The sequence below is a fragment of the Gallus gallus genome, chromosome 14 (assembly GCF_016699485.2).
Source record: "Gallus gallus isolate bGalGal1 chromosome 14, bGalGal1.mat.broiler.GRCg7b, whole genome shotgun sequence".
Lineage (NCBI taxonomy): Eukaryota > Metazoa > Chordata > Aves > Galliformes > Phasianidae > Gallus > Gallus gallus.
This window is the reverse complement of record NC_052545.1, coordinates 15,210,370-15,221,995: the sequence shown is the minus strand read 5'-3', so window position 1 is coordinate 15,221,995 and position 11,626 is coordinate 15,210,370. Positions and strand designations below refer to the sequence as shown.

Here is an 11,626-nt window from a genome sequence, read left to right as displayed (position 1 = left end):
CCAGCCAAGTTGGTGTCATCTGCATACTTACTGAGGCTGCACTCAATGCCTTCATCCAGGCCCTCAATACAGATACTGAAGAGGACAGGCCCCAGCACCCATCCCTGGGGAACACCACTCGTGACCTGTCACCAGCTGGGTTTAACTCTATTCACCAATGATACTGCTGAGTTGATGCCAACGCATTTACAGAGGGGATGGAAAATGCAAACCTAGGAGCATCATTGGGGTCCAAAGGAATGGTAAAATAAAAATAATCTTTTAAGTCAGTAACAGTTAGGCGCCAATTTTTCAGTATCATTGAAGGGGGATGGGAGTCCTGGCTGTAAAGCTCCCATATCCTCAGTTAATCAGCATTAATCTGTCACAAATCATACAATAGTCGCCGCTTTCCACTCTTCTTCCATATGACAAACACTGGCGAGTTCCTAGGGCTGGTACTGGGGACTATATGTCTGGCCTGCAATTGTTCCTAAGCTAAATTATGTAAATGATGCAAAATCCCTGAAACATCAAATCTTTGTGGGGGGTTTCCCAATTCCAGTGTACAGGTTAAGGTAGGTCAAGCATCTGACACTTTTAGTGTCCATAATATTCAGACCCCCTCCCCTCCCCCCCAATCCCCCGTCCATGGGTGCAGCTGGTACTGACTGTGCCTGAAAATAAGTCAATTGAGCAATATGAGCACTGGTACTCCGCATGGGGGCATGGATGTCTAGATCATAATTTTAACCTGTCCAGTATAAGCAGCATCTGTAAGTCCAGGTGACACAGAAAGACCTTGCATTGTGGCTGATGAATGCCCTAAAAGCAAAGTGCTCAGTGCATTTCCCAATGGACCATTTACCCTAGTAGCCACTGCTCACACTGCTGTGGAATCAAGGGTTACTGGTTCAGAGACTGTCAGGTCAAGTGCAGTGCTGCCACAAGTCTTGGCATATAATCGAGGGACGCTGGAATCAGCTGTGATGTTGAGGAAGCGCTGCGTCTGCTTGTGTTGCCACACGCCTCCACCGTGCACACTGACCCCCATTTCCCTGCACGGATTGCCCATCTTTCACGATACCTCAAACAGACTCCTGGTCCGGGGGCCAAGGGGCCTCTTTATTAGGACAGTCTCAGCTTAAATGACCTGGTTGTTCACATGCAAAGCAGTTTCATGAGTTCAATTTCATGGCTGCGAACACTGAAGCCGTCATGTTACACTGGTGCTGCATAGTCCCTATTTTACTACATAAGTCTATCATTTGCAGAAGCGCAGAGTTAGATAAAGGGCAAAGCGCCTTTTGGCAATCCTCCTTAGCATTTTCTATTGAGAGATTTTGTAACAGTATCTCATTCCTGATTTGCTTGTCAAGGCTGTCTTTCAGCTTAACAGTAAACTGCTCAATAGGGCTCAATAAGACCCTGTTTAATGCTGGTAAATGCTTTCTGCAGCTTTCCAGCTTTAAACAGGGGCGGGCACCTTGCAGCAGCAGCGCTCTCTGGGGGCTGCGATTTTTCTTCTCCCCGGCCAGGGGAGCGGTTGGAGTTGTGGATTGGATCCAGGCAGGAGCTGCTTCCCGCACCGAGGGTCAGCGGTGGGGGTGGCGGGGAGTGTGATAGGGAGTGGTTGGAAGAATTTGTCCTTCCTTGTTGAATTTGTTTGAGTGCTTCCAATATTTGATGCCAAACAGGTAAAAGTTTAGCAGCTGTTTTATCTGCAGGAGAGGGATCGGGTTCTTTCTCTGGGTCCTCGGGCCCGGCATCTAGTGGGTTGTCTGACGCATCCTGCTGATTGTTTAAGGTTGCACCTAACGACGGAGATGCTGCGGACTCTGCAGAGCCTGCCAAATCCATATGGTTCCTTAAAATCTCAAAAACAGTTCTCCATGGCCCTAAAAGGCTTTGTGCTACAGTATCTGAGTGAGTAGCAGCGTCCCAGAGTTTCAACCCCACTCGTTCCCATATGTCTGTATCGTGGATGGAGACACTAGTCACTCCATCTACACAGCTGGAAACCCATACAAGAACACTTTTCAATTCAGAAGAATCTACGTTTGCACGATGCTTTCAGAGAATACCCTCCATCATCTGATAAACTTCTTTTTGTTCCTTGGACATATCACTGCCTATAGTTCCCCACTGCTCACCTCTGTCCAGCAGAGATGATGATGCCACGTGTCTGGTCTTGCTCCCTTTCAGCAGTTTTTGGGTCCAGCTTCCTTTCAGTGGCCCTTCAGTCATGCTTCCTTTCAGCAGCCCTAATTCCTTGCCACCAGTCAGCTTGATTGCTGATTATCTCCTGAGGCTGACCCTGATACAGAGTCCCTGTTTGGGTGCCATTTGTGGCAATGAGACACAGACTCAAATGTGAACAATCCAAATCATTTATTGCAGGTTCTCACATCACTTACATACATTCACAAGTTTTCCTTTCTTAGCTTTCCCATCTGCCCTTACAACTTTCCCATGCACATTTACATGTCAACAAAGTATCCCACAAACACTCCATAGCTGTGCATGCAGGCACTTATTCAATCAGAGCCATGGGCCATTTCTTTTGTTTTTCTCTTCTAGAGATGTCCTTGGTTCTCAGCCTTGCTATCTCAGCCTTGCTTTCTCAGCTGTGTATCTTGCTTCACAGCTGCTGCTCTGAATTGTCTTTCTTTTATTCCCACACCTTTTGACCCCTTCTTTCACCCCTTTTTATCAAACTGAATATGATTTGCATGTAACTCCTCCATGGTGTTTCCAGCTTCCTAACAAACTGGGAAATGAACCAAAGGCCCCGTCTAATATCTGTTAAATGTGGTCACGGAAGAAACCCATCATAAAGCCCTTTGCAATATGATGTTACTGATGTTTTTTTTTTTTTTTTCCAGTGCCAGAGTTAACACCAGTGCAGGAGTTCTATCCAAAACATGGTTGTTGGAAAGTAACTGAGTTTTGATAAGAGATGTGTATGTGTCCCATATAATAGGATTACCCCTCTTATGGTTTATATTGTGGGGCATCCTGCACACAATATCCTCTGAAAATTCTATAGACTATAGCAATATTTGCACTTGCCCAACTAGTATATATATATATCAGCATTTAAATTGCTTTGGAGATGCTCAAATGGAAAATTCTATCCATATTTAACTTTGGAACAATGTGCAGTGTTGCAGTGTGGTATAGTAATACCTTCACTCTGCCTAAATAGTGTTCAATTTTGCTAACCATGGGACAAATAATCTCTGTGATATTAGAAAACATATGGGCTCCATCTACGGTCCTGGCAAAACACCAAATCATCTTTGAAAACATTATCTGGCAAGTGTATTGTCAAATTGGACCTCTATTCTTTTTTTAAATATTCTTATTTCTATTATTTTTTTATTAGTTGGTATTGTTAATTATATGATTATTCAACTACTTTCTTGTGTCTCTTTTCACTTTCCCCTTTCTATTTGTTATACCACACTCATTTCTTCACTCCTGGAGAGTCACCGGGAGGTGTCTGCGGCAAACTGAATAACTCCAATTGTTGCCCAAAGATTGATGATAATGGCAGCTTACGCAACGTGTTGTTTCTTCTATGTACTGTGTAACCACTTCAACTGATAATGGACATGTCCAACAGACCAGGCCAACATTTGTAACCAAGCTCAAGAAATCCTTTGTAGCAATTGTGTGATTGTGTAACATTTAAACCCCCCTCAGCCCCCACCCTTCTTTCCTTTATGCTTGCTTCTTTTTTTTCTTTCCTCACCATCATAGATGGTCATATACACATCAATTTCAAGCAACCTTTGTGCCACCAGGTGTTGTGAAAGACAAAACTGTATTTCTTTTTGTCTCACAGCTTGCTTCATGAGACCTTTTCAGTGATAGGACTAACTAACAGCTGCTAATTCTAGGGGGGCGAGTGCTGGGTGTCACTCTGCCACAGTACTGCTGCTCATGAGTGTAAAGAAGCAGAAGTGGACAAGCAGTCCTTTTGGGGGGGCAGCTTGAAGGAGCTGACCACTGCAATAGGCAGTAATGCTATGCATGGCAACAAAGGCACCACTCCCTGCTGGCTTCTCTGTTGGGCAGGGTGTGTCACACTGACAGAGAGAAAAGAAGAAAAAAAACTGAGAAATGGGAGATAAAAGGCCCTCACCAAAATAAGGACTTTGGAGAAGAACTCCAAATAAACCTTTACAGAGGAATTCCCTGAGGGGAAAACCCTCTTTCAAAAGACCCCCCCAGAGCCTGCTGGCTGCAAAGCTCCCTGGCTTTCTCCCATCCCCTGCAGTGATAGGACAAATTCTTGAGATCAACGGGCGCACTATGAACCTCATCGGACCCGCAGTGGTGATCATCTCTCTCGCGCACTACAAAGACTCCTTGCTTTTATATCTCTTTTCTATTGCCCACCTTCCCCTCCCCATCTCTCTAAAGACAAAGGATTTGTAATAAACTGGTCAGGCTAACATTTGACCTGTTGTAGCTTAATCTCACTGTCAGGTATACATATATGAAAAGAACCTCCTCCCTCTCCTATAAATTGGAGTGAGACATTGTCATTGGCACATCGAGCTGGAAATAATTCCCTCTCGGGGTTGTCGAGGCACTATAAAAGTTTGCCAAGCGAAGTTGTGGATGCCCCGGTCTCTGGAAGCGTTCAAGGCCGGGCTGGATGGAGCCCTGGGCAGGCTGACTCAGTGGGCGGTATCCCTGCCCACAGCAGCGCAGTTGGAGGTAAAAGTTCTTTAATGTCTCTTCCTACCCAAGCCATTCCATGATTCTATGTTTCTATGATGTAAGCACTGGCCCCACCAGCCCTGGTGCAGTGCATCACAAGAGGAGCGGCTCACGGGCAGCCTCCACCCGGCTTCACGGGGCCGTGAGGTCACAATGCCCCGCTACATGGCTGTGCAGAGCTGTGATGTCACAAGGCCCAGTTGTGATGCTGTCCCATGGCACAGGCATTGCTCGGCGCCTGACCCAACGGCAGCACTTGCTGTGGCTGCAGCGGTGGTGGTGGCAGCATGGCACGAGTGTGGGGGGCCACGGCCCCTGCCCGCCTTGTCCTCCTCCTGCTACTGATGTCCCTGCGTTCCTGGGAGATTTGTGCTGCTCCGCTTCCAGTACAGGGAGCAGGTGAGTGGGCAGCGATGGATCCAAAGCTGAGCGGCGCGAGGGGCAGGAAGTCAGGCTGAGTTGCCATGGCCCTACACCACCCTTCCCTGGGGCTACCTCCCATGGTGGACGTTAGGCAGAGGGTGACAGGCAGCACCGCAGGAGCCAGCCAAGAGCCTGTGGCAGCGCTTGCTCCCCAGGGCTGGCTCCAACCATGCCGGACCATGACTCTGCTGCTTGCTGGCTGGAGCACGGCCTTCATCCTGGGAGATGCCCTGGGTGAGAGCTCACAAGATGTGTGCTGGGAAAAGCATGAGCATTTCTGCTCCAGCCTGGTGGTACTCCCCATAGACAAATCCCGGTTTCCAACACAGAGCCCCCACCCACAGCCCAGAGGAAGAGGCAGGTGTGTTTTCCTCCAGTGCTTTGGTGTGACCTTCCTTTGTGTACACCAGAGGTGCCCCAGTAAGAAAGTCCCAAAGGGCTGAATCTTCTTCTGTGTGGTCCATAAGGGTTGTTGCACGTGGCGTGGAGAACGTATCATGTAAGCTGCCAGGTGGCAGCCAAGAGGTCCTCCTGGCCACTCTGCTACTGTGCAAATCATGACCTGCGTCTTTCTCCCACCCCATTGCCTGACCCACCTCCAGTTGCTAAGGGAGAAGAATATCACAACATCCCCAGTAATGGGAACTTCTCTAATCAGTTCTTCTTGATTCTAGATGATGACATTGGTGCGCCCTATTCAGATGATAGTCTGAATCCAGGTTTTGTGCCTCGGGGTCAACCCAGAGGTAGGTTCTGAGTGTCTGTTCCCATGAAGGCAGAAAAAATTGTGCCCCAGCAGCACGCAGTTTTATTTCAGATCCTCTCAAGGTCCTCCTAACCTGCTTGTACCTTGGAGGTCTTGCGCAGATCAGTCATGAGTATTTTGTGACTTGGAGAGCTGCCACATTTCAGTGGGAGTCGCGCGTCCGTACCTGAGCCCGTTGTAGTCACTGCAGGTTACTAAGGAAGAGAGAGGTGGCCACGTGCAATGGGAACGTTTCTCATCTGCCCTTGGTGACAGCTGCGTCTGTGGCAGTGCCCCTGTGGGCAGCCAGGATCTGTTTCCAAGCTGCTCCTTTGTGGAACGGAGAGAACAGCGTCACGAAGGAATCCCCTGTCTTAATTGCATCCCCTGTCATTCTGACTGGAAGAACGTCTAAGTAAAGTCTCTCTGTCCTGTGTTTGATTGCAGGTGTGACTGGGAATGAAGGTGCTCCAGCTTCCCCTCTGAGTTCCAGGACTGAAACTCCGGCAGATCACATGGGTATGTCATGGCTTTTTAGTTCCTTTGAGAGCTGCCAGCTCAAAGGCCAAATGTCGGCCAGGTCTGTCTGCAGGTGTGAGAGCGTAGTCCTGTGCGTGTATGCCCTTTCCTTGCACGATCCCCTGGTATGCTCCACTATTCAGTGATGCCGTTGTGCACGGAAACTTTTCATGGGTCTTTGGTTGCAGAAGTGCCCCCAGGGAGGGCCTTGCTGGTTTCTCGGCTCCTTCCTGCGATGGAGACCAGTTGGAATCCCATGGGTGAGTAGATGGTCTTCACTGATTCCACTGACGCACTGCTGGTCTTCAAAACTTCAAGCACGGGAGACTGAATTTCATGCATTCTGTTAAGGTCCGCAAAGAGGAAACAGAGGAAAGGATACACCTAGAAGAGGGAAGTACTACTGGTGGTCATCCCGTGTCCTAAAGGAACCCGTGAAGAAAATGGAGAAGGCAGCGCATGGTGGGACTAAAGGGACTGACCAAGAGACTGTGCAGAAGGAGCCATTGCAGGAAAGCAGCAGTGACACACGGCCAGTCTCTGACAGAAAAACACAGGCAGAACAAGCAGCTGGATTGCCAGGTAATTTCAGTCCCATGGTCATCTGGTGTCACCAACCAGAATCACTGTGTGCCACCAGGCCCTTCCTGCCTGCTCTTGCGCAGCAGGCCGGCAGCCAAACGTGAGCAGGCTAGTACAGAGCACGTGCTATAAAGGAACGCGAGGGCGATGAGCCTGGCCCTGTGTGGTAGGAGCCTGCAGGAGTGTTTCTCTGCTGGGCTGGCTCCAGCTGTGCCTTGTGCTGGCTGGAGGCTGACCTTCAGCCTGGGGGATGTTCTGGCGGAGAGCTCAGGACGTGTGTGCTGGGGAAAGTGTGAGGGTTTCTGCTCTGCACTGCTCCCGACGGACAAAGCCCAGACCCCAGGGCAGAGCCCCAGCCCTCAGCCCAGAGTGCCGGTGCAGCCTCTCCCTGCCCAACGAGAAGTGGAAGCAATCCTTCTTGTCCTCTGGTGCTTATACACCAGAGATGGAGGTACCCACTGATGATAAAGGAAACCTCTTGGGTCCATGAAGCACACTGTGAGATCATCTGCAGCGCAGATGACAGTAACCTGTGGCATTGTCTCGGTTCTTCCAGGGGTGGATGTTGGGAAAATCACAACGGCCGCTGTTGGCGAAGAGCTGCGAAAACACCACATCCCAGTGATTGCTGTGGTCTCCGCTGTGCTGCTGTCCGTGCTGATGCTGGCCTGTGTTCCTATGCTGTGGATGTGGAAAAAATATCTGTGAGTTAGCTTTTCCCCAAGACACTGTATCGCTGCATTTGGCTATGAAGCATTTGTGGTGACAGGATCCTTGATGGCCAAATCAGCTGCTGGCAGTACACCGCCAGGATTTATGTTGCAAGGCCTTTTAAGTGTTCCCTCGATTCCTATCAGTGAGTAGTGCTTTCTGAAACTCATTCCCACAGGGCACGCAAGACAGAGCGGACAGCAGCAAGACAAGCTGACTGGGAGAGAGATCAAAACAGAGATGAAGGCAGAGCGGAGCTGGGGGAGGCTGCAAAGGAGGATGTCCTCGACCAAGGAAAAATCATCTCCAGGCCATTCTCCTGGTCCTTTGAAGCAGAATTTGCTGACCTGTGCAACAGAATCAGAGCAGACCCCTCCCTTCAGCCCACGCATCCCTGCAGCTCTCCTACTGTCAACGTCTCTTCCCTCAGTAGCTGCAGCTGTCAGGATACCCCTGAGCCATCCAGTGCCCCTGTTACCGGTGCCAAGAAGGCTCGGGTTCATTGGAGGGTCCCACTTTGTGATTAATAAAGACATTCCATTCAAAAGCTGCTGCTGTGACCATTTCCATTGAGTTATAGTGCATAGGGCTGGGGCCAGCACTTGGTGCAAGGGAAGCAGTCGGAGAGCTGCACGCCAGGGAGGGCCTCCTTGGTCCCAGCCTCAGCTTGCTTGTCTAACTGGGCGGTCACCCAAGCTCCCACCAGAGCAGGGAAGTGCTGGGGAGACTTGATATGTGAAGAGTCGTCCTTGAGCTCTTCTGGGCTACTGCCCTGAATCAGGGCATGCAGGGAGGGAAGGAGGCACTTGGAAGGAAGCACTGAGCGCATCTAGGAGAACCGACACTGCAGCAGAGGCTGGCAGTACAGTGAAACTGTACGGTGAAGCTGCAACAAATGGAACGGAACAGAGAATCTACACAGGGTAATTGTTGATGCCTTCAGGAGAGCAGACGACAGCCTGCCCCGTGGCAGTCCCTGTGGAGTCTCACCTCGCACATTCACTCGCTCACGGACGGAGCTCGTCCCTCAGCACTGCCGAGGACTCTGGCAAGGCTCCTCTCCGCCTTTCACGGAGAGGGTCACCTTCCTCAGCTCGCCCCTTTCTCCCAACCGTTACCGGGAGGGGTGAATTAATTTCTTTTTGATATCTTTTCCTATAGCTCCTATTTCTCAAATTCAGGCTCTGTCATTGCCTTCGTTTGTACTACAAGACAGAAGCCCACCCCGCCTACAAGCGAAAAATGGCTCGGTACCAAACCCCCCTCCCCGTTTTACTGCTCGGCACGATGCTCTCTGGCCTGGAACAACTCTTTGGTCAGTTCTGGTCTTCCGCCTGGTTATGTTCCCTCTCAACTTCAAGCACATCCCTAAGTCTATTCACCAGGATGGGTGAGTGAGAAACAGAGGAGTGCTGACATTCTGCAAGCACTGTTCAGCAACAGCCACAGCATCGGCGTGCTATCAACACTGTTTTGGTCACAAATCTAAAACCCAGCATTGTCTGAGCTGCAACGGACAACTCCATCCCAGCCAGACCCACCTGAGTACCTGAGTGTACATCCCTATGACTTCTCCTGGCTCTCTCAGCACTCTCAGGCGCAAAACTTCCAGTCCCAGCGGCTGTTCAGCACAGAGGAACTCATGGCTTTATCTCCACCCAATGCTGGTTGTTCTCCATGGCTCTGCCTCAAGGCAGCAGGGCCTGGGAGACCCTGCTAGTAAAGCCCGAGGCAAAAGAGGACACAGCCTACATCTCACCCATCCGCAGAGTCTCATTTGGAACTGACCACATGTCAGTTTTCTTTTTTCCTTGTCTGCAACTTTGCTTATGCAGCTGTGGCACTGCAGTGACCTGCGATTCCTTCCTGCGCACACTGACCGTGCAGTGACACAGTAGCTCGCTGTGGTTGAGACCAGCAGCAGCTGAACACCACACACGGCCCTTTGCTCACTGTCCCCTTCTCAGCAGGATGGGGGAGAGAACTGTAGCAGAGGTAGAGCTCACGGACTGAGGAAAAACTATTTACTGAGACAGGAAAGGAAGAGCGAGAAATAACAGTAACGGCAATAACCATGTGTGCCTCCACAAAACAAGCGATGCACACGCAGCTGCTCACCACCCGCCAACTGACACGCAGGCCAGACCCCAAGCTGCGGCCCGCCCCGGCCAACGCTTCTCAGTTTTAGAGTTCCTCATGTGATCCCGTATGCGATGGAAGACCTCTTTGGTCAGTTGAGGGCAGCTGTCCCGGCTCTGTCCCCTCCCAGCTCCTTGCCCCCCCAGCCCCTCGCTGGCAGGACAGGGCGAGGAGCTGAGAAACTGAAATCTCCTTGGCTCTGTGCAGCACTGCTCAGCAAAACTAAAACATGAGTGTGTTATCGATAGTCTTCTCCTAAAGCCAAAGCACAGCATCGCACCAGACCCTACAAAGGAAACCAACTTTGTCCCAGCTGAAAGCAGGACACGGAGCAGGGGAAGGGATTTCCCGAGTTCCCGTAGGAGATGCAGCAGATGCGTGTGCTCAGTTTGGCTGGGCAGGTAATACCTAAAGGATTAGTCCTGGAGAATTAACCACAGTGGGTTATAAGGATGCAAAGAACAAAACAAAACAAAACAAACAAACAAACAAAAAGCCACACTGGGTACATTTCTGCAATGAATAATTCAAGCCCAAAGCAGACAAATCTAATCAATTGTGAATTTTCTTCCTCTTCCGATGGCATCCACATTGCAGCACAATCAAGCTCTCACTTGGGTTCTAACCTGCCTTCTTGAATTCCCTGTTTCCTTAGGGCCCTTAATGGTCAAACATCCCACTAGTTTTATGTTGCTGTTGCTCTCTGCTGTTTTTACGCTTTACTAAAAAATGCATTTAAAAAAGGTTGGTTACTGAAATGCCTTAAATTTATTATATATTTGATATGCGTCCCAAGGCAATTCCTGTTTGCTCAGTATGGCCCATGCAGATTAAGGCAAATTAAGAAATTAATTCCTGTTTGCTCAGGGCAGCTAAAAGGTTGGATAGCCATGATCTAGATCCTTCTGCAAGGCCTCTCGGCCCTCCGGGGAGCCTACAGCAGTTAAGTACCATTAGGAAACTTGCCGAGGACGCACTCCCCTCCTGCACCCAGGTCATCGATCAAAGTGTTCGACAGGACTGGCCCGAGAACACTGCGAGTGACCGCACAACCAGGCAGATAGAGCTGCATTCACTGTGACTCTTTGAGCTCTGCCATCAAGCCACTACTTATCCAGCTCGCAGCTGGATAACTTGTCCAGAAGGACATTGAGAGCGACAGTATCCAAGGCCTTACTGAAATCCGGCAAGATTACATCCACTGCCTTCCCTTAATGCACTAAGAAGGAGGCCTTACTATAGAACGAGATGCAGACACGCAGACACACACACAGTCACACACACCCGCGCGCAGCTGTGTCATACACAGACACACACACAGTCAGATACACACACACAAACACATGGCTGTGTCACACATGCACACACACACACAGTTGTGTCACACATGCACAGCTGTGTCACACACGCACCCACACGGCTGTGTCACACACACATACACACACACACACGGCTGTGTCACACACACATACACACACACACACACACACGGCTGTGTCACACTCACAGGGCACTCTCAGCATTCAGGCTCTACACTCAGACAGTTACAGCACAGCAATGATGGACATCAGCACAGCAGAACATCGGAGCCGTTCCTTTGCAGGCTGTCAGTCGGGAGGCCCACGTCCCCCTGGGCGCACACAGCGGTACCAGCATGGCTGAGTGCCACCATCAGCTCTCAGTGCTGATGAATCGCATCACTTCCCGCTGCTTTTCTCCATGCTGGAGAAATTCCACGGCTCATTGGGCTAAAGTGAGCCGTCTCCAAAGCAGTGCCTGAGGAACCCGAGGAGA

General features: G+C 50.1%; 2 protein-coding genes across 6 annotated transcripts in view; one reads left to right on the top strand and one right to left on the bottom strand.

The window, feature by feature from the left end:
• Positions 1-2,353: 2,353 nt before the first annotated feature.
• Positions 2,354-11,626, bottom strand: part of ITGAD (integrin, alpha D) — a 33,385-nt gene continuing 24,112 nt past the window's right edge. For all 5 annotated transcript variants that reach the window (XM_025155180.3, XM_025155181.3, XM_025155183.3 and 2 more), the window contains one exon: positions 2,354-7,663. In XM_025155180.3, the coding sequence (XP_025010948.1) occupies positions 7,487-7,663 (177 nt within the window). In that variant the 3' untranslated portion in view covers positions 2,354-7,486. The remainder of the gene's footprint in view (positions 7,664-11,626) is intronic.
• Positions 4,924-7,086, top strand: LOC121106827. The gene is made up of 5 exons (XM_040647816.2): positions 4,924-5,112; positions 5,811-5,882; positions 6,329-6,400; positions 6,589-6,660; positions 6,752-7,086. The coding sequence occupies exons 1-5, from the start codon at positions 5,001-5,003 to the stop codon at positions 7,084-7,086; spliced, it is 663 nt and encodes a 220-aa protein (XP_040503750.1). The 5' UTR covers positions 4,924-5,000.

Coding starts and splice junctions, on each gene's coding strand:
- LOC121106827 (XM_040647816.2), top strand. CDS start 5,001: ATGGCACGAGTGTGGGGGGCCACGGCCCCTGCCCGCCTTGTCCTCCTC. Junction 5,883..6,328: donor GCCTCGGGGTCAACCCAGAG/GTAGGTTCTGAG, acceptor GTTTGATTGCAG/GTGTGACTGGGAATGAAGGT. Junction 6,661..6,751: donor GACCAGTTGGAATCCCATGG/GTGAGTAGATGG, acceptor CATTCTGTTAAG/GTCCGCAAAGAGGAAACAGA.